This window comes from Pagrus pagrus (assembly GCF_965226575.1).
Source record: "Pagrus pagrus genome assembly, chromosome: 2".
NCBI lineage: Eukaryota > Metazoa > Chordata > Actinopteri > Spariformes > Sparidae > Pagrus > Pagrus pagrus.
In genome coordinates, this window is record NC_140186.1 from 33,664,043 (window position 1) to 33,682,728 (window position 18,686).

At 42.6% G+C, this 18,686-nt stretch overlaps 1 protein-coding gene across 1 annotated transcript in view; it reads right to left on the reverse strand.

Annotated features, from left to right (window-relative positions):
* Positions 1-16,944, reverse strand: part of LOC311263934 (scavenger receptor cysteine-rich type 1 protein M130-like) — a 23,395-nt gene extending 6,451 nt beyond the window's left edge. The window contains exons 1-7 of the mRNA XM_084364334.1: positions 16,883-16,944; positions 15,517-15,849; positions 13,213-13,500; positions 6,196-6,489; positions 4,193-4,513; positions 3,530-3,850; positions 2,869-3,171 (exon numbers count right to left, since the gene is read on the reverse strand). Of these exons, the coding sequence (XP_084220460.1) occupies positions 2,869-3,171; positions 3,530-3,850; positions 4,193-4,513; positions 6,196-6,489; positions 13,213-13,500; positions 15,517-15,793 (1,804 nt within the window). The 5' untranslated portion in view covers positions 15,794-15,849; positions 16,883-16,944. The remainder of the gene's footprint in view (positions 1-2,868; positions 3,172-3,529; positions 3,851-4,192; positions 4,514-6,195; positions 6,490-13,212; positions 13,501-15,516; positions 15,850-16,882) is intronic.
* Positions 16,945-18,686: the final 1,742 nt, after the last annotated feature.

An 18,686-nucleotide genomic window follows, 5' to 3' on the forward strand; every position in this document is an offset into this window, starting at 1 on the left:
TCGTCTTCATTGGAAGGTTTTGTTCCGCTGTCTGCCATTGCAGTTCGAAAATGCTGCCGCTGTCACTACTCACTGGCTGTCGCGTTTTACAGGGAGGGAGGAGGCGGAGTTTCACATGAACGCACATGAACGCGCGGCCGGACCGGCTTGTAAACATGAGGCTGGAGATCAACACAGAGAGCGGGTGTGTGACGTCATCCTATACTCCAGATGAAATTACACCTCTCGTTCTCCATGTAGCGATTTTTTAATTCCTTCAGTCTTAAATAATGCATTTCCACTTATTGCTCCTTTAATGTGTGATATGTTTTTGAGCCTTTAGTTTATTATTAAATTGGATAGGGTGGTTATTTTATTTGCACAGTAAAGTGAATTGTGTGTTTACTTCAGTCATTGATAATTAGTGATTACAGCTTATTATTTGAAAAGAGATATACAGTACAGACCAAAAGTTTGGACACACCTTCTCATTCAATGAGTTTCCTTTCTTTTCATGACTATTGACATTGTAGATTCACACTGAAGGCATCAAAACTATGAATTAACACATGTGGAAATATGTACTTAACAAAAAAGTGTAAAACAACTGAAAATACGCCTTATATTCTAGTTTCTTCAAAGTAGCCACCTTTTGCTCTGATTACTCTGCATTCTCTTGATGAGCTTCAAGAGGTAGTCACCTGAAATGGTTTTCACTTCACAGGTGTGCCCTGTCAGGTTTAATAAGTGGGATTTCTTGCCTTATAAATGGGGTTGGGACCATCAGTTGTGTTGTGCAGAAGTCAGGTGGATACACAGCTGATAGTCCTACTGAATAGACTGTTAGAATTTGTATTATGGCAAGAAAAAAGCAGCTAAGTAAAGAAAAACGAGTGGCCATCATTACTTTAAGAAATGAAGGTCAGTCAGTCCGAAAAATTGGGAAAACTTTGAAAGTGTCCCCAAGTGCAGTCGCAAAAACCATCAAGCGCTACAAAGAAACTGGCTCACATGAGGACCGCCCCAGGAAAGGAAGACCAAGAGTCACCTCTGCTGCGGAGGATAAGTTCATCCGAGTCACCAGCCTCAGAAATCGCAGGTTAACAGCAGCTCAGATTAGAGACCAGGTCAATGCCACACAGAGTTCTAGCAGCAGACACATCTCTAGAACAACTGTTAAGAGGAGACTGTGTGAATCAGGCCTTCATGGTAGAATAGCTGCTAGGAAACCACTGCTAAGGACAGGCAACAAGCAGAAAAGACTTGTTTGGGCTAAAGAACACAAGGAATGGACATTAGACCAGTGGGAATCTGTGCTTTGGTCTGATGAGTCCAAATTTGAGATCTTTGGTTCCAACCACCGTGTCTTTGTGCGACGCAGAAAAGGTGAACGGATGGACTCTACATGCCTGGTTCCCACCGTGAAGCATGGAGGAGGAGGTGTGATGGTGTGGGGGTGCTTTGCTGGTGACACTGTTGGGGATATATTCAAAATTGAAGGCATACTGAACCAGCATGGCTACCACAGCATCTTGCAGCGGCATGCTATTCCATCCGGTTTGCGTTTAGTTGGACCATCATTTATTTTTCAACAGGACAATGACCCCAAACACACCTCCAGGCTGTGTAAGGGCTATTTGACCAAGAAGGAGAGTGATGGGGTGCTGCGCCAGATGACCTGGCCTCCACAGTCACCGGACCTGAACCCAATCGAGATGGTTTGGGGTGAGCTGGACCGCAGAGTGAAGGCAAAAGGGCCAACAAGTGCTAAGCATCTCTGGGAACTCCTTCAAGACTGTTGGAAGACCATTTCAGGTGACTACCTCTTGAAGCTCATCAAGAGAATGCCAAGAGTGTGCGAAGCAGTAATCAAAGCAAAAGGTGGCTACTTTGAAGAACCTAGAATATAAGACATATTTTCAGTTGTTTCACACTTTTTTGTTAAGTATATAATTCCACATGTGTTAATTCATAGTTTTGATGCCTTCAGTGTGAATCTACAATTTTCATAGTCATGAAAATAAAGAAAACTCTTTGAATGAGAAGGTGTGTCCAAACTTTTGGTCTGTACTGTACATATTTAAGAATGCTGTTATTCATGTACCATTTCTTTGTGTATATTTCAGAAACTACTATCAATGTCAATACCATTGTGAATTTCTTGTGAACACCTGTAATTATATCAAAGCCTGGCAACCAAGTTAAGACACTGAACTACACCTGAGGACTTCGTACTCTATGATAGGAGCCCTGTATGGGCTCATTAACCAGCTACTTGCTGTATACAGGGTTAAAACCCAACAACTACTTTTGCACATAGTAAAAGCATAATATCATAAATATAAGTGTGTGGCAAATTGTCTAGAGCAGGGATTCCTAACTTCCTAATGTACTTGTACTATAGGGGGTACTTGCGCAGTTGCCAAGGGGTACTTTAAAAGATTAAGGAGAAGCAGAACTAATTCCTGCATTTACTGAGTTAGCTGGAACACCTGGCCACCACACAGCTCACATGCAAGCAGAGAGGAGATTGATATTAAGTATCAAGGTAGCTAAAAGTAATGACCAAATGGTAGCTAATACCTACTTACTGTACTTCATCCATTAGCTAGAAGTACTATAAAGAACCATGACAGAGCTAAATTAATGGATACATGAATTAAAATAGCTTAAAGAAGGCTAGGCTAAGAGATCAATGTTTGAATAGCAAATACAAACTTGACCAAACTGAACATTTACAGTTTAACTGTATGGGTGGTGTCAATGAAGGGGTACTTGCTTCATCTGACAAGGGTGTGGGTAACATTATAGAAAATGGCTGGTAACTACTAGTCTGGAGCTCAAATCATCATCAGGCCCATGTAAAAGTTACACTGCTACCATTTTTACCTGAACAGACAACTTCAACAGTAGAAAAGGAAAGCCACTTCCTAACTGTCCCACAGTCCATCAGCGCACGTTCAGAGCCGTCACAATCAGAGTAAAAGCGCCAAGCAGGCAGAGGTTCAGTCAAGATGACGACTTTACTGGTTGAAACAGCAGAGCCACAGTTGAGCTGTCTGCACAGCACAGCTGCCTCTGTCAGACTCCAGGAGTGCTGGTGGCTCAGCGGTTGCCACTTTTCTTCATGCTTCACCTCCAGTCTACCAACACAGTGGCCGCCTCCGTTCACCAACCTCACATAATTGTTCTCTGCAATTAAATAATAAGTCATCAGCTAGGTACAATCCATCCACACATATGGGAAGTCCAAAGTACAGAAGGATGTGAGACCTGACCTCGTCAGTGTCCCAATTAAAGATCTCTCTATTAAGTTGCTACTCAGACATGTTCGTGTGGAATCCCAGATCTTTACATAGTCTGACTTTGTTCAGTATTAGTCCCAGTGCTGGCTGTACATATCATACAAACAGATATTATCTTCATACCCCTCCCTTCTACTAACACATTGAACTACACATAGCTAGAAAATTATTATGATTGGTACAGACAGGATATTTAAAGCTATAACTTGGAAATTGAATACCTCATCTGTTAATACACTTTTTACCTTTCACATCGACAAATATAGTGTCCGGCACAGAGAAGATTTCTGAACTAAAATTATAGTTGTAATCGCATTGATAGGTCCCTCTGTGGGCCTCCTCTGCAGGAGGGAACATGAAGATGGCTTTCTTATCAACAGCTGACTGGATGTGCTCTGTTTGGTGTTCAGTGTTAACACCAGATTTAAGGCGGATGGACAGTATATTGTAATGTGAATAAGCTCTGCAGATGATGGCAAAGTGATGGCCCTTAAAAACCTCTGTGGAATCATGAGACACAAGCTCTTGAGGGACATGCACCCTGATATGAGGTGGAGGAGGACGTTCTGCAAAGAAAAAAAAGAGTTACGTTAATTCTCAGATTATTTGCAAATTATTCATATGCATTAATATTGGATCGATACCTGAAGAAAAAAAGATGAATATGTGATATGTAGGAAAACGTTTTTTAAGGATAACGTTGCAAATCTACAATAAAATACATTTATAAAGAAAACGATTTTCCTTGGAATTTTTTTACGGGCACTAGGGCATTTAAACACACTATGTCAAATAATACATGTTTAATATTATCTACAGCATAACACTTTTCATTTTCTAATGTCCTTTTTCTAAAGGACCTGTATCCTGTAAGGACTAAAATAGTTTAACATAGTCTTGATTATTACCCATGCAGTTCAAGCAAGTTATGCCGCATTCACTTAGTTCCTCTTTTGTGATGTTGAGCGTAGTGGAGGGACAATCCAGGAGACGCTTCTCACTGCCTTCACACTTAGAGTCCCGATCCCAAATGAGCTCTCTATTAAAATAATAGTGGTCATTCGACCCCTCATAGTAATCTTGAGGAAACCCACAGTCAAGTTCTCTACAGGTAACAAGTGCAGCTTCTGGGGTGAAGAAGGAAGGACACACTGAAACCCATGACAGACCAGACTTCACCTCCAGCACACCTGAGCATCTGCGGTTCCCTTTAACAAGTCTCACAGCCTCTGGGGAGAAAAAGAGAATGGGGCAGTGAGCTCTTTTCAGAATTTCAAGCATAACAAATAGTTCTGAAACTTTGAAAGCAGTTCTCAATCAATTAATCCCATGTATACCAGAGATGCTCACAAGTCTTTTTTTGCAAGTCCAAGTCAAGTCTCAAGTCCAGGTCTAGCCAAGCAAGCTCGCAGTTTAGGCTCTGGGCGAGGCAGAGGGGACAGGCCGGGTGTACGCATGGCGGACTGACCCTCACACGCACAGAGCTTGGACGCAGGAAACACATGATGCCGCTCGTGCTCCTGGAGGGGCGGCCTGCCCTTCGGACACCCAGCCTGTCAGCTCTCTGTAGCCCAGAGACACTCTGGCAGCAAAGAGCGGCTCCGGAGGAGGAGTGTAACCAAAGAACAGCAGCAACAGGTCGTTAAGGATCCCCTGTTTTTGTACCACTGCCTCCTGCTGTTTGTTATACAAACCAACCACAAGCAAAACTGCACATAAGTTACATGTTATACAGTCTCTCCGCCTTACTCAAACTGTTACAGGTGTTATTTGTATGACAATTAGATTTTTGTGTCTCATTTCCAACTCTTCAAAAAATGACGCTTTGGGATGGTGGGCGACCCGACCTATTATCCCAAAGCTTCAGTTTTTGGGTCATTAGGTGAGTCTGAGTCGAGTCTCAAGTCTTTTGAGTACAAGTCTGAGTCAGGTCTCTATGTGTGGCAACTTAAGTGCTCTTCGACTCCAAAATGCAGACTCGAGGCTGGCCACATTGGAAGCTTGTGTACTGCGTGGTGGCTGTGTTACAGAGCTGCTGCGGCTCACTCTTGTGTTTGTGTTTACACAGGCAGTGTTGCTGCTGCAGCGCGGCCCCTGCCTGCCCTGTCTGTTTACATGGAGTTTATCATTGATAATTATATAAACATGATGACATGATTTTCCTTTACAGAAGGATAAGAAGAAGTGCTTGGATTTGTCTCTTTTTTTAGATTTTTGTACTAGCATTAACACAGTGTTTTTTTTATGAAAATTAACTGGATGTTATGTTGTTGTTTCAGTGTGTGACTTCCTGTCTGCTCTGTGCTGAATTTGGCTGAATGGTTGAGCTGTGCTCCGGCATCCGGCAGAAATAAAGGCCTTGCATATCTGCTACGGAAGCTGCAACGTAGTAGATACGCAACACAGCGGTTGTTCAATGACATCAAGTAAGTTGGTAAATATCCCACGATTGAAATATAACGTTAATCGTGTTCATAGCATGTTTATGTGTCTTAAAAGCGGAGGTTGCTAACAAGTGTCTAAATGAGACTACAGGGGTTGTCTGGGACATTAAACGTCATCACAGCGAACACGGAGATTCATCTACTCACTAGTCTATCTACAGGCCGACTTTAGCTACAAACGATTCTGACTCTAACTTGTATATTGGTCAGTTTATAGTAAAGTGTGTAGTGTAGTAAGATGCTTATAGGTGGTGACGTCGAAGTCATGTGACCACAGTGTAGTTAATTTATAAAATAGTGGTGTTTGCCAAGGGAATCAGGGCGAAGCTAGCTTTCGGGTTAGCTTACAATAATGCATCATCCCTGCATCCTATTGCTTTGAGCTTTGTAATCCCAACTATGGATGTCATCATTAACAATGTAGGATCAACAAAAAGGATAGACAAATAGATACATTTTACTGTTACCTGAACAATTCACCGTAATGACTGAGGAAGAACCACTCCCTGTCCATGATTTACAGAAAGAGGAGTCAGTGCGATCACAGCTAGTTGACAGCTCCCACACAGGTCGACTTGTTGAAAGACGACCTGTCGATGTTGAGATGACACCTGCGCAGCCCACTTGGACACAAACCTCGGCAAAGTGTTCTGGTCTCAAGAATCTCCAATCAGTCAGGGGCCTCCACTCTCCAGCATACTTTCCCTCCAGTGTGCCTCGACAGTGACTCTCTCCTCCCACCAGTCTCACATCATAAGCACCTGGACAGAGATAGGAGAGTTATTGCATGCCTACTTTCACACTGTTTCATGTGGTCTACATTGCATCAAATGCTGAAGAGAGCTTCATGAGCCTGTTTACAGACTGGAAAACCAGAACAATCATTAGTCATTATGTTTTCAACCTCATGCCAGTGGAACATCAGGTCCAGAATGCGCTTGAATGCGTTCCATTCTCCTTATTAACTGGAGTAGCTGGGGATTTCATTTACAAAGGGAAAAAGGTGAGCAAAAAAACTACACTAAATTGCTCCACACAGCTCCTCTGATGTAATCCAAGCCTCAGGAAGCCCGGAGATTCCAAATTGAATTGAAAAGACATTATTAACACCCTCTTTGAAGCAGAAATCATCACTGTAGCTGTGAAGTTTGTATGGAGCCATTTTATGTTTTATTGATTGTTTATTACATTTTAAAACAAGCCTTTAGCTACTTAAGTTGTTAAGTTGAAGAGAATGCTGCAACACTGTTTTACTGTGAAGCTCCAGAAATGTTTTGTGGACCTGAGTGAATAGATGACTAGATTGTGTTCTGTCCCGACACCGGCCGTATTCACTGGGAGACTGGGCTGAGTAGCCACTGTTAGAGGTTACTGTAGCAACAAGTCAAGTCATCGGTTCATCACAAAGCTTGTAAATCACAGGAGAGTTCAGGCAGAGCAGCCAGGGAACATTAGAGGGGAAACCAGAAAACATCGTCTGTATAAAGTATGATCCAGTTTCACCCAAATCGCTGAATAAAGTTATAAATGTGTGAAACACTTTCTTTCTGACATGAAATCTGAGCTCTGTGCTCGCTCACCTCTTAAAGTTGAAGATTGATTGATGGTGGGTGGCATTATGTTATTGGTTAAAATTGAAGGTTCAAGCTTATGAAAGCAAATGTAACATTTTGTTTTACATGACTGAATTTTTAATATAAAAATACAAAGAAAGTGATTATTGGTCATTTCTTTGGGCACATAGTTAAATAGGTGAACCTCAGGTCAGTGGATGTGATCTAAAATGGTTTAAAAAAAGCATTTTTCATTTCAGCTCGACTTAATCATCAACCTAATATTCTTCAACACAATGGAGATTATGACTCCATCTGCATCATCTTGCTGTCCTAGTGGTTGGCTGTTAAAGATCTGGTGAGTTTAAATTATGGTTGAGCAGTTCTGGGTGGTTTACATTTAGAGTGATACAGGGCTGTTTACTTTGATATTGGATTAGGCTTGATTGAATTAAAGGGGAATGTTGGGCCTTGGCACAGGTACTGAGTGCCATTCTAGTTTATTATGGGTCTACTTATATGCCATTTATACTTTACAGTTTCCAAATCCATGTGGCTGTGTCAAGCTTAAGCCAAGAAGGTGGACCCAAATGCATGAGACAGCAGGCAGGAAGTGCAATGGATTAAGTTTTAATGCCGATCATGGCCACACACGGAACAGGCAAACACAAAGAAACATCAGGGAAACAAAAAGGCAAGCTCAGGAAAACTCAACAGATGACTTGACAAAGACTGAACTAAAGACTGGATTTAAATACAAACTAAATTAAGCAGGGATGAGGTGCAGATGGAGGGAGGCGGGGAAACACAGGTGAGGGTAGTGATTGGAAAAACACTAGAAACAGGAAGGGGTTGATGGGCTGGAAAAGCACTGGCAAGAGGGAAGGGCTAATGAAGGAGATAGTCCATGGACCAGACCAGATTTTGGTACCACTCAAGGTGGCAAAACCTACTAACATTTTTTGAAAAGGTACATGTCCATAGATGATATTTTGGTATGCATGTAGCACGCAATGGAAGAATATCGCCCCGGGACACAATGTTGTGCAGTGGAGAAAGCTTCTAAGTAACCCAGAGAGCAAAACAGCCTTGATTAGATTCATTGTGGACCAGTGGAAGCTGCTGGAAAACAAGATGAAGCTTCATGACAAGCAGCTCTGTGCAACCTGTGGAGAGACATGCTATTGTCTTAAAGGTATAGTTGGTAATGTTGGAGAGCTAGCAAGATTTGAAAGTGGTACCTCCTCTAAGCTCCACCCCCTCCTCCCCCTCCCGTCAGTGCTCCGTCCAAAGCCCCGCCCCCACAAACTTGAACGCACATCTGACAGTAGGAGTCAGCAGGGCAGGCTGGGTTACACTGACAGAGAAGCTAATGTTAGCATTGGGCTAATACGAGCTACAAAAGTAGCTAAAATACCAAATCCCCCCGAAGCAAATCAAATCATTACCTGTCCAACAGAAAGACAGCAACCTCTGCATCACTTCTTAGGCCCTTCAGCTCCCTCAGTTGTCTCCACCGTTCAAAAGCTGAACCAACGTTGACTCTGGTTTTCCCTCTGGCTTTATCCAAAGCCTTTTTCGTTGCAGCCTCTTCTGCCTCCGGCTTTCTTTTCTTAGCCTGTTCAGCGGGGCGAGCCGTTACAAGTAACGCTGGAAGTGCTACTTTTGGCTGCATTTTCTGTCATTGTTCTCTCCTGCTAACTCAGTATGGAGTGTGCTGAATATTTCCGACAACTGTGACATGTGATGAGTGCACGCAGGGAGGAGGGAGGGACAGAGGGGCGTGGGCAGGACGAGACATGAAGGCATCTGATTGGTTCATTCCACTCACACCGAGAGGCAGGGATTGGTCAGAGTTTTTACAGGCCTGCAGCTGCCACAGAGGTCTGATTTATTTTGTTCCTTTTTCTGAACACATTATGTATGGACTACTCTCAGGATGGGAAGCCCATTTCACCCAGTGTAACAAAAAGTGTTTCTGAACAGGATTACCAACTTATCTTTAACAAGGAAGATGTGAAAGTTGTGGTGGCGCTGAAGTGTTCCCATGAGGAGGCTGATACCCGCATGCTCCTACATGCCAATCATGCCAGCCAGAATGGCTGTAAAACAACAGTGATTGTGAGTGAGGATACAGATGGGGGGCGACACCCGTTCCGAAGGACCACCATTCCGACGGTCCGCCATTCCGACCGGGTTATGGTTAAGGTTAGGGTTTCAGATTCAGAATGGCGACCTTTTTTCAAAAAATAATTAAGGGCCTGCATTCTGAAACATGAAAGTGAACGTTCGGAATGTCGGCCCTTCGGAATGCCGCCCTGGACCCGATACAGATGTCATGGTCCTTTGCTTAGGGCACTGTAAGAAGATCAACAGCACCATGTATCTGAAATGTGGAACTCAGAATCGAACAAGGTACATCAACATGAGCAACCTTGCTGAGCTCCATGGAGATGACCTATGTGATGCTTGCAGGAAGAGCAAAACTCAGTGCTCTTAAACTTCTGAAAGGAAACAGCACATTTCAGGAGCACTTCAAATCCCTGGGAACATCATGGGATATATCAGTGGAATTATTCAGAGCCATGGAATCATTTGTCTGCCGGATGTATGCACCATCATCTAATGTATGTGATGTCAATGACCTTCACTATCTGCTGTTCTGCACCAAAAGGGGTGAAATGGAGTCCAGCCTACTTCCCCCTTGCAGGGACTGCTTACAGATGCACACACCAGGCAGCAGTCTGGAGGGACTGCCTGGAAGGACAACCAGACATACCAGAACCAAGCAGGCATGGACGGAAAACAGATGACAAAGGTATGCTCTTAGTAAATTCAATTAATTTGTGTTTATCATCTTGTTCCAATACTGCAATAGTACTGTATATGCAATTTCTAGACATTTAGGCTCCTCAGTGAAATAGATGAGAAATAGCTAGGATAGTGATGAATGTGGCTTGGATCTTACACTCCTTATTTTTAGGTATGCTGATGTTGGACTGGATGCAAGGACCCCCAGCACCAATGGCTGTCCTAGAGCTGATGGCCTGCAAGTGTGTTAAGACCTGTAAGCTACGCAGCTGCTCCTGCCTCACCAACAATCTCAAGGGCACGGAAATGTGCAAAATACAAACAAGCACCAGTCAGAGAGAGGAAGAGGAGGATGAAGTTGAAGATGAAGTTGCCTTGACCCTGGACTATGATGATGATAATGATGATTAGGATACAAATCTACTGATCTGATCTGCCTGCTAAATAAAGACTGTTTGAAAATACCAAACAATTATTGACAATTCTCGCCAGGGCCCATGTTCCGCTCTAAGGCCCACAATCACCCCTCATAGTAGGATAATATGGGACAGTTTGAAGAGCCCATGTGACCTATGTATTTTTTTAGACAGGCCCAAAACCTGGTTTAAATGAAAGCTATGAATCTATCCTTTAAAATGCTACCAAACATGCCCTCATAAAAGATGAGTAAAGCTCTGAAAAATGAGCATAAAGTAGGATATGCACCCCATTTATTGTAGGGGGTGTTTAACTTCATGTGCTGATAACTGTCACAAAGCTACCACTTAGGATGGGTTATCATACCAAAATATCATCTATGGAATTGTACCTTTTCAAAAAATGTCACTAGGTTTTGCCACCTTGAGTGGCACCGAAAAGTCAAATTTTGGCCTTTGGCCCATGGACTAAGATGCAGTGCAGGTGTGGGTGGAAAGCAGACTGGGGAGGAACACAGGTAACAGGGCTGAGCTAATTAAACAGATACAAGACAGGTGTGGAGGGAAATTCAGGTTGGAGAGGAGCACACTCAGAACAGAAGTGTGGAGAAAGGCGAAAGATGCCACAAAAACTAGAAAACACAGAGCACACATAAAACTAAACTTAAATGACAAGATCATGACAGGCTGTGCTTGTGTTTTGGTGGATATGGCTGACAGGGATCGACATATAACTAAGTCTGGGCTGTTCGGTGTTGCTACAGTATTTGTTTAATGGCCCAAGTGCTGGAATTTGTTTTGAATGCGTGCTCTGCTTCATGCTCAGGCTGTTTGTTGAAGTGAAAATACTTATTGCTCTGCTATTGAATGAACGTCTTCAATGTAAAACAGAATATTTATTATTTCATTTAGAGGAAAAAGGTAGGCAGCTTAGTTTATCATCCAATGTGTATTAAATGCCCTCTCTTTTTATGGTAACTATAGAGTTGAAAGACCCTGACATTAAGGCGTGGTGTCAGTATTGGCATTTTTCTGTGTTCACCTGCCGGCCTGGCTCTACTCAGTTTGACTCAGCGTGGCAGGGATCTGCATTTGCATTTCCACCACAACTGGTCTACCTGCTTGAAGGTGAGTCTTAAACTAATGATGCACTTGTCCCAATCCCCACAGTACTATGAAAGAATCACAGCTAACAAAGTGGCTCCGCTAATTCAGTTACAAACACATTTAATTTCCTATATCTTCTTAGCTGTAAGAGCCCACCGTTATTTAGTCATTTAAAAGCTTCTATTATGAAGCAGCATGACAGGAACCGTTGTGTTTTCAGCAGCAGTAACTAAACATGACTCCTGAACCAGCTGAAAGTGAACACCATGAAACAGTAAAACACAGCAGATGTTTGAAAGAACAAACAGGACAAGAGAAAGTAAAGAGATTCAGTTAGAAGCGACAAAAGTACTGAGAGCTCAACACACTGACTTTTAGAAACATCTTTCTCTCAGGTTTCCTGCACAGACATGAGTTGAGCATTGATTTGCAACACAGTTGTTTGAGGGGGAGACGGGTGCCTGTCACGGGTTGGCCACAGTTGTCGGCTCAACTCGCCACAGTAAAATCGGTGATGGAAAAGCAAATCAGCACGGCTCGGTTTGACCCAGCACGGCCAAAAGTGCTGGTGGAAGTTACACTACGGAAATCAGTTTTCATTAAAGCAACATTATGTAGAAATTGGCATTTTGTGTGATTTGGCGCCCCCCACAGTTTCATGAAGCTGCTTTAAAGGAGCAATAAGCGGAAATGCATTATTTAAGACTGAAGGAATTAAAAAATCGCTACATGGAGAACGAGAGGTGTAATTTCATCTGGAGTATAGGATGACGTCACACACCCGCTCTCTGTGTTGATCTCCAGCCTCATGTTTAAAGAAAGGGATAAAACCAGAATTAACATTGGCCTGGCGTTTCCGAGGTGGAGGGAGCTACGAGAGCTAAAGGGGCTACAGTCGGACTCGGAGCTGGCTCTTCTTCTTCTTGACAGGCAAGTAACACCATAAAGTCAAATGTCTGTTTCATTGTCTGTGTTACAGTAACTTTACACACTTGCCGCTATATTGCATGAGTATGTAGCATGGGTTAATGTCCGGAGCTGGAGTTGTTACCAGCTCGGTCCTCAGCAATGGGTCAGGCGTTACGGTTGTGTTTGGTGAGTAGCCCGACAGGCAGCTAACATTTCAATTAGCATTGTAAAATTTAGCCTGGCGGACAACCTGGGGGGCTCACGGGCTGTCACACCAGGCTGAAACATCGGTCTCACTCACGGAGAAGAGTAGGAACGTTAGCATTAGCTCCCGGTGCTAGCACTAGCCAGGATCCGGCCATGGCTCTAGCCCAATCAGCCGATAGCAGTCAGCTGCGATCGGCAACTGGAGCAACTCACAGCTATGCAGTGCTTCTACCAGCTCTAACAACTTGATCACTGAACCTCCAATCCAGCTGGGGGTTTGCTAAAAAGTCGTTGCTAAGAAGGAAATATTGTCATTGTCATTTGTCATTGTCGAGCAGAGGCAGAGGGAGGTGTGGCTAATGGCACACTTTGTTTTGGTCTACAGGCAGTGCTCAACAGCAAACCTAGCGGTGAAATGATTTCGCTTTTTGCTCCTTTAAGGTCTTCCCATATGCTGTAAAGCTGACAAATGTATACGTACTGCATGAAATTCCAGATGCTGGTCTGCAGTCAGTGCGGAATGAACTGGTGCAGTCTTGAAGATGAGACTCGTTGCCTTCACACTGGAACTGTTTGGATAGAAGCGGTCCTTCTCTTGTGCTAAATGACCCCCTGAAATTACTCGGAGATCCACAGCCAAGCTCCCTGCAGAATATCTTTTGAGCCTTGGAGTCAAAGCCATCTTCACACACTGAGACCCAGCCCTGATCAGACTTCACCTCCACACTGCCTGCACAGACATCTGGTGATCCAACAAGCCTCAGGGACTCTGAAAACAGACACACAGAGATTAAGCTGCACATTTTAAATAAAGCCACTGTCAAACTTTTCCTGCATTGATGTCTTTTGGCTTTTGGTGTGGTGCAGTTTAGACCACACCACACACTGGTTGGGGTGGGGACAGAAGCTGTGTCTCAATTAACACATCCCTAACAGAGGTTTAAAGCTAGGGTTGGTAAGATATTCTAGAAACACAGAAAATCTCTTAACATCCCGACAGCGATCAATAAATCAAATTATCTGACAATAAAAATCCAGTATCTGTGGCTGTTTCAGTGCTTCCAATCTTACTATTTTCTAACAGTTCACTGTTACGATGGGAAGGACGTGTTGTTCTTTTGTGTGTGAGAAAGAGAAAAAGAGAGAGTGCTCTGTACCGGACTCCTCCAACCCCTGCAGCAGGATCGACACATCGAATAGCACGTTGGTGCACAGTTTTGCCCTGTGTCTTACCTCAGTCCTAACAATTGTGCTAATATAATGTATAAAGTTGTTTTGCGGGTCGGACTGGATACAGGTTGTTAATTGGCGCATATTTTTATAGGCTGGGTGGCACAAATTGGCTCTCATAATGGGCTGGATGGGTGTGGGGATTAAAAAACCCTCACTCTACACAGGGATCACTACTAGGCTGATATATTGCTAAAGCTACTAGTGAGCTAGTGAGCTTATGATAATGTTAGGTGTGTTCTTATCTGCAGGTAAGACATTGGATGTGGATATGGTTAACGATAGTACACAGCAGCTGAGTCAGAGAACAAGTGGACGGCAGCAACAGCAACAGACTCGTTTAGTTGTTAACCCACTTAGCACAAAGCACACGCGCCCACAGCAGAGAGCAGTAACTGGCGCGCTACGTAGCCTTTTCAGACCGAGGTGCGTTTCTGACGGCTACTTTGCTTGTGTTTATCTGTTTTTGGCATTAAATAGAGTTGTTTACTAATGAATTTACAGACTGAAAAAACTAAGAGAGCTTGTGTAACACAGTAAACTAGCTATGAACACATCTCTCTGCTGGCCAGAGAGAGCTACAGGGCAGTTGGTGTTGTAGGGCAGTGCATATTCATGTGTTTTGGAGGAGTGGCTGTGGAGGGAGGCCTGAAGTGAGGGCATGAAATGTTTTCTGTTTTTACCACTTAGGCTTGCCCCTCCATTTTGTTCGTTCATGTCTGGGTTTAGGGTGTCCCAATTCTTATTGGGATAGAGGGGTAGTCCTGCAAAATCACTTCAGAGGAGGAAATTTGGATATTTTACTTTCCAGGAGGGAGTCTGCTGTCAGTGATCAGCACTTCATTAAAGCCCTTGGTGTGCATTACCTTTCTGTGATATAAATCCTGGACAAGATAAATCATCACAGCTGAAGACGGCAGATAGGAAAAGTCTGGTTGCGTCCGTTTACATAAACACCATGGACGACCACTGATGGGTTCAACCACTACCCTTGTAACTCTGTTCTGAGGGGCAAGGGTTCACTTGAAAATGAGGGGTAGTGTTGTCGAGCCTCAAAGAGACCAAAACCACCAGAATTACCTAGTAAATAAGATGTCTGTGTGAGGCGAGGTATGTGCACAGAGCCCAGAGGATACTAAGACAACACCCACCCCAGCCGCAGTCATCTGACAAAGATACAGAAGCTTCTGCTGCTGTCCCACCAGACTTCAGAGCAGTGTTTTTCATGTGTGGTAGGGACTACAACTTGCATTTTGCTGTATAATCCTGTGTTGTGGAACGACAAATAAATGAAATTAACCTTGAACCTTATTTTTTATCAACTTAACAAGTTAATGTTTGCCTGATCATTATTTGGACAACGCGGAATTCTGAGATCAGCAAATGATACACATTGCATCCTCAATAATAAGGCAAAAGAATTTTGACTGTACAGGATTTGGGGAAATATTTAACCTGAAAGCTTGACCTGGAAAAATATGAAAAAGTTGCTTTAAAGCGGTTATTTGTTATTTGACATGAAAATGCTACATGATGCCCAAAGTTTTTTCCTTACCTGAGCAGATCACCTCCAGACTCCAGGAAGAGGTATGCTTGGCCTGCACTCTTCTCCGGGTTATGGTGCTGCTGCACTCTTTCAGGGTCGACTCTGTGCCGCTGCAGGTGAAATTAACTTCCCACGCTGGTCGCTGGCCAGTGTTGTTGGTGCTGTGTGTTATGGAAACTACAGAGCCACAACCCATCTGCCTACATGCCACTTCTGCATACCTGACCTTCACCTCGGCATCTCTTTCCTTGGTGTTCATAACTCTCCACCCTCCCTGATGCTTCATCTCCAGCCTGCCGGAGCAGAGGCTGCCTCCTTCAGCCAGCCGAGCATCAACAGGCGCTGAACCAAGAAGGACGAAAGTGAAGCTCTGATTTAGTTTCATGCACAAAATTCAAGACAATAGAGAGGTTGTCGATATAAACAGTCTTATTTCCTCAGAAATATGAGCCTGAATTATGAAAACTCAGTCAAATTTGACTGAACCTTACTCAGCAATTTTCTAGTATTCACCTTCACTTTTTTTACACAATGATACAATGATTCAGTCTTCTAAGAAAACTCAATTTGGGGTTTCCCTCCAACTCTGCACATCAGGAACCTCTCATTTTTCTCTGTGAAATTCTATTTATTATTCTTCTATGCTGTTTTTTTAGTATAATACTACACATTATGTGTGTAGTAGTACACTAAAACACTACAATGTGTGTAGTAGTATACTAAAAACCACTACACTATGTGTGCAGTAGTACACTAAAAACACTACACTGTGTGTAATAGTATACTAAAAACCACTACACTATGTGTGCAGTAGTACACTAAAACCACTACACTATGTGTGCAGTAGTACACTCAAAATACTACACTATGTGTGCAGTAGTACACTAAAAACACTACACTGTGTGTAATAGTATACTAAAAACCACTACACTATGTGTGCAGTAGTACACTAAAAAACACTATACTGTGTGTGTAGTAGTACACTAAAAACACTACACTATGTGTGTAATAGTATTATTGATATAATTATCTTGTGCAATTGTCCACCTTGGTCATATGTGTAGATTTATATTATTCTATGTTGTATTCAAATTTTTCTGTAGCTGCTATAGCCCGGTGAGGGATCAGTAAACTCTTAGATCCTGGTCATGCAAATGCTTAAATTCATTACCAAAATACTAGACAACATATGTCAGCTAATTCATGCTTTATGAAAATTACATGTAATGATTTTTAATCACATTGTAAAGTATACTTCAGTATTTGAGTGCTCTTTATGTTTGTCATTGTCTGTCCTAATGCACCAAGCTGAATAAAAGACTCAACTGAAACAGACCCAACTGCACAAGCTGTGTCACCAGTCAGAGGTACTCACCAGTAGACTGCCGTGGATGTTTTTCTTCTGGGTTTAGACTGGAGGTCTCTGTAATCAGCAGAACAAAATGCCAAACTACCACTAAAGAACATCGCAAAAATAATCTATGCTGGATTGAGAGCATTTTTATTGCTTTTGATTGATTTCATGTAAGCACAAAGCTGAGACTACATGCAGTTTTGGTAACTTGTTTGGTGAATGCAGCAGGGCTGTAATCTGCAGTTTGTTTGCACTAGTTGCATAGTTGTTCCTGCAGCCTGTTGCTCTTTGCCCCAGCAACATGACCAATGGTCATATGACTTTTTCTCCAGCATGGGCCCACATTCCAAAATGTTTAGCACAGTCTGATATCGCAGTGTTGGCGTTGTTCTTGGAACTTCATAATTAATGTTGCTGCGAGACCATCACTGAAACTGACATTTTACGTGTTTTATGTCAGCGACTCTGGAAAAAGACCAGAAACATACACATGGAAGAAGTTATTAAATCATCTATTTTAACCCAAACCATCTTTATTTAAACATAAGTATTGTTGTTGCCTAAACCTAACCAAACTGTGACAGAAAACTGAAAAAAATTAATTTTAAGTGAAATATAAATTATAAGTGAACAGTTTAACAGTATGTTCAAGACAGGATACGAACCTCTACCTCCTGGGTGAAAGTTTTATATTCATTCAGCTGCAAATGCAGACTTTGTTGCTTCTTCAAAGTTTGAAATGATGGCCCTTTGATGATGATATTCCAGTAACAGCACCAACAGGAGTCGCAGAGCTATGGCTTCACATCTAAGATTGTTATTCAAAGTTATTGCTTTGCTATAGAATTTAAGATTCTTTTTGTTTCACCAGAAAACGTGCGCTCACCAAAATGTGACTCTTTTTTTTACTTGAATTTAACTTGTAAATGGAAATTCAGTTATCAATTCAAGTTGACTCAACATAAACACATTAATCAAATGAAAGTAAATTTTTAAGTGACAGCAAATGTAGCACATCGCTGTGGGTTTCCCCTCAGCTGTATGTCTGTATCGAATGAAGAGGACAAGAGTCAGAAAGGGTGATACATAAACATCTGCCATTATTAGATCGCCAGTGAGAGTTCTTATCGGAAGGAAATCAACAATCTTGCAGCTCGGCAACTTGCATGGTAGCCTCTGTTACCAGTGTTTGAATGGGTGAATGCTGACTTCATGTATTTCCTGTTTTATTTTGTAGGTTTAATACTAATGTGTCATGTTACACATTCTGTCTTTGTGTGTTTTCCCGCCTTTTTTAATTGCCTTTATTGGTTCCACCCGTCCTCATCAGTCTTCCCTCCCTTGTGTATTTAAGTCAGTGTTTCTCCCCGACTCTTTGTCAGTTTTAGTCCGTGTGTCACTTCTGGGTTCTTAATGTTGGTTTCCTAGTCCTGCTTTCACTCGTCTGTTTTACCTTAGATTTCTGCTTGTGTTCGTGTGTCTGGTTTGTACTCAGTTTGGTTTTTGCCTCGAAGATTCTGACTTTGTATTGACAGCTATTTGTATTGTTTGGATTCAGCTTTGCTAATAACACTCCCCTTTGTTACTTCCGCCTGCATGCTTGAAGTTTGCATTTGGGTCCTTTTTGTATATCATCATATATGTCTTGTTGTGGGATTGGATGTACCCAATGGAGCCACCAGGTGGTCAGTTAATAGGCATTGTATGTTTGGCTAATAACTCATGAACCATTTGGAGTAAAACAAACATTATTATACAGTGGGTTTCCTGAATGAAGCTGAGTCAATTGATATAGGCCACGCCCATTTGGACATGGCAACATTTT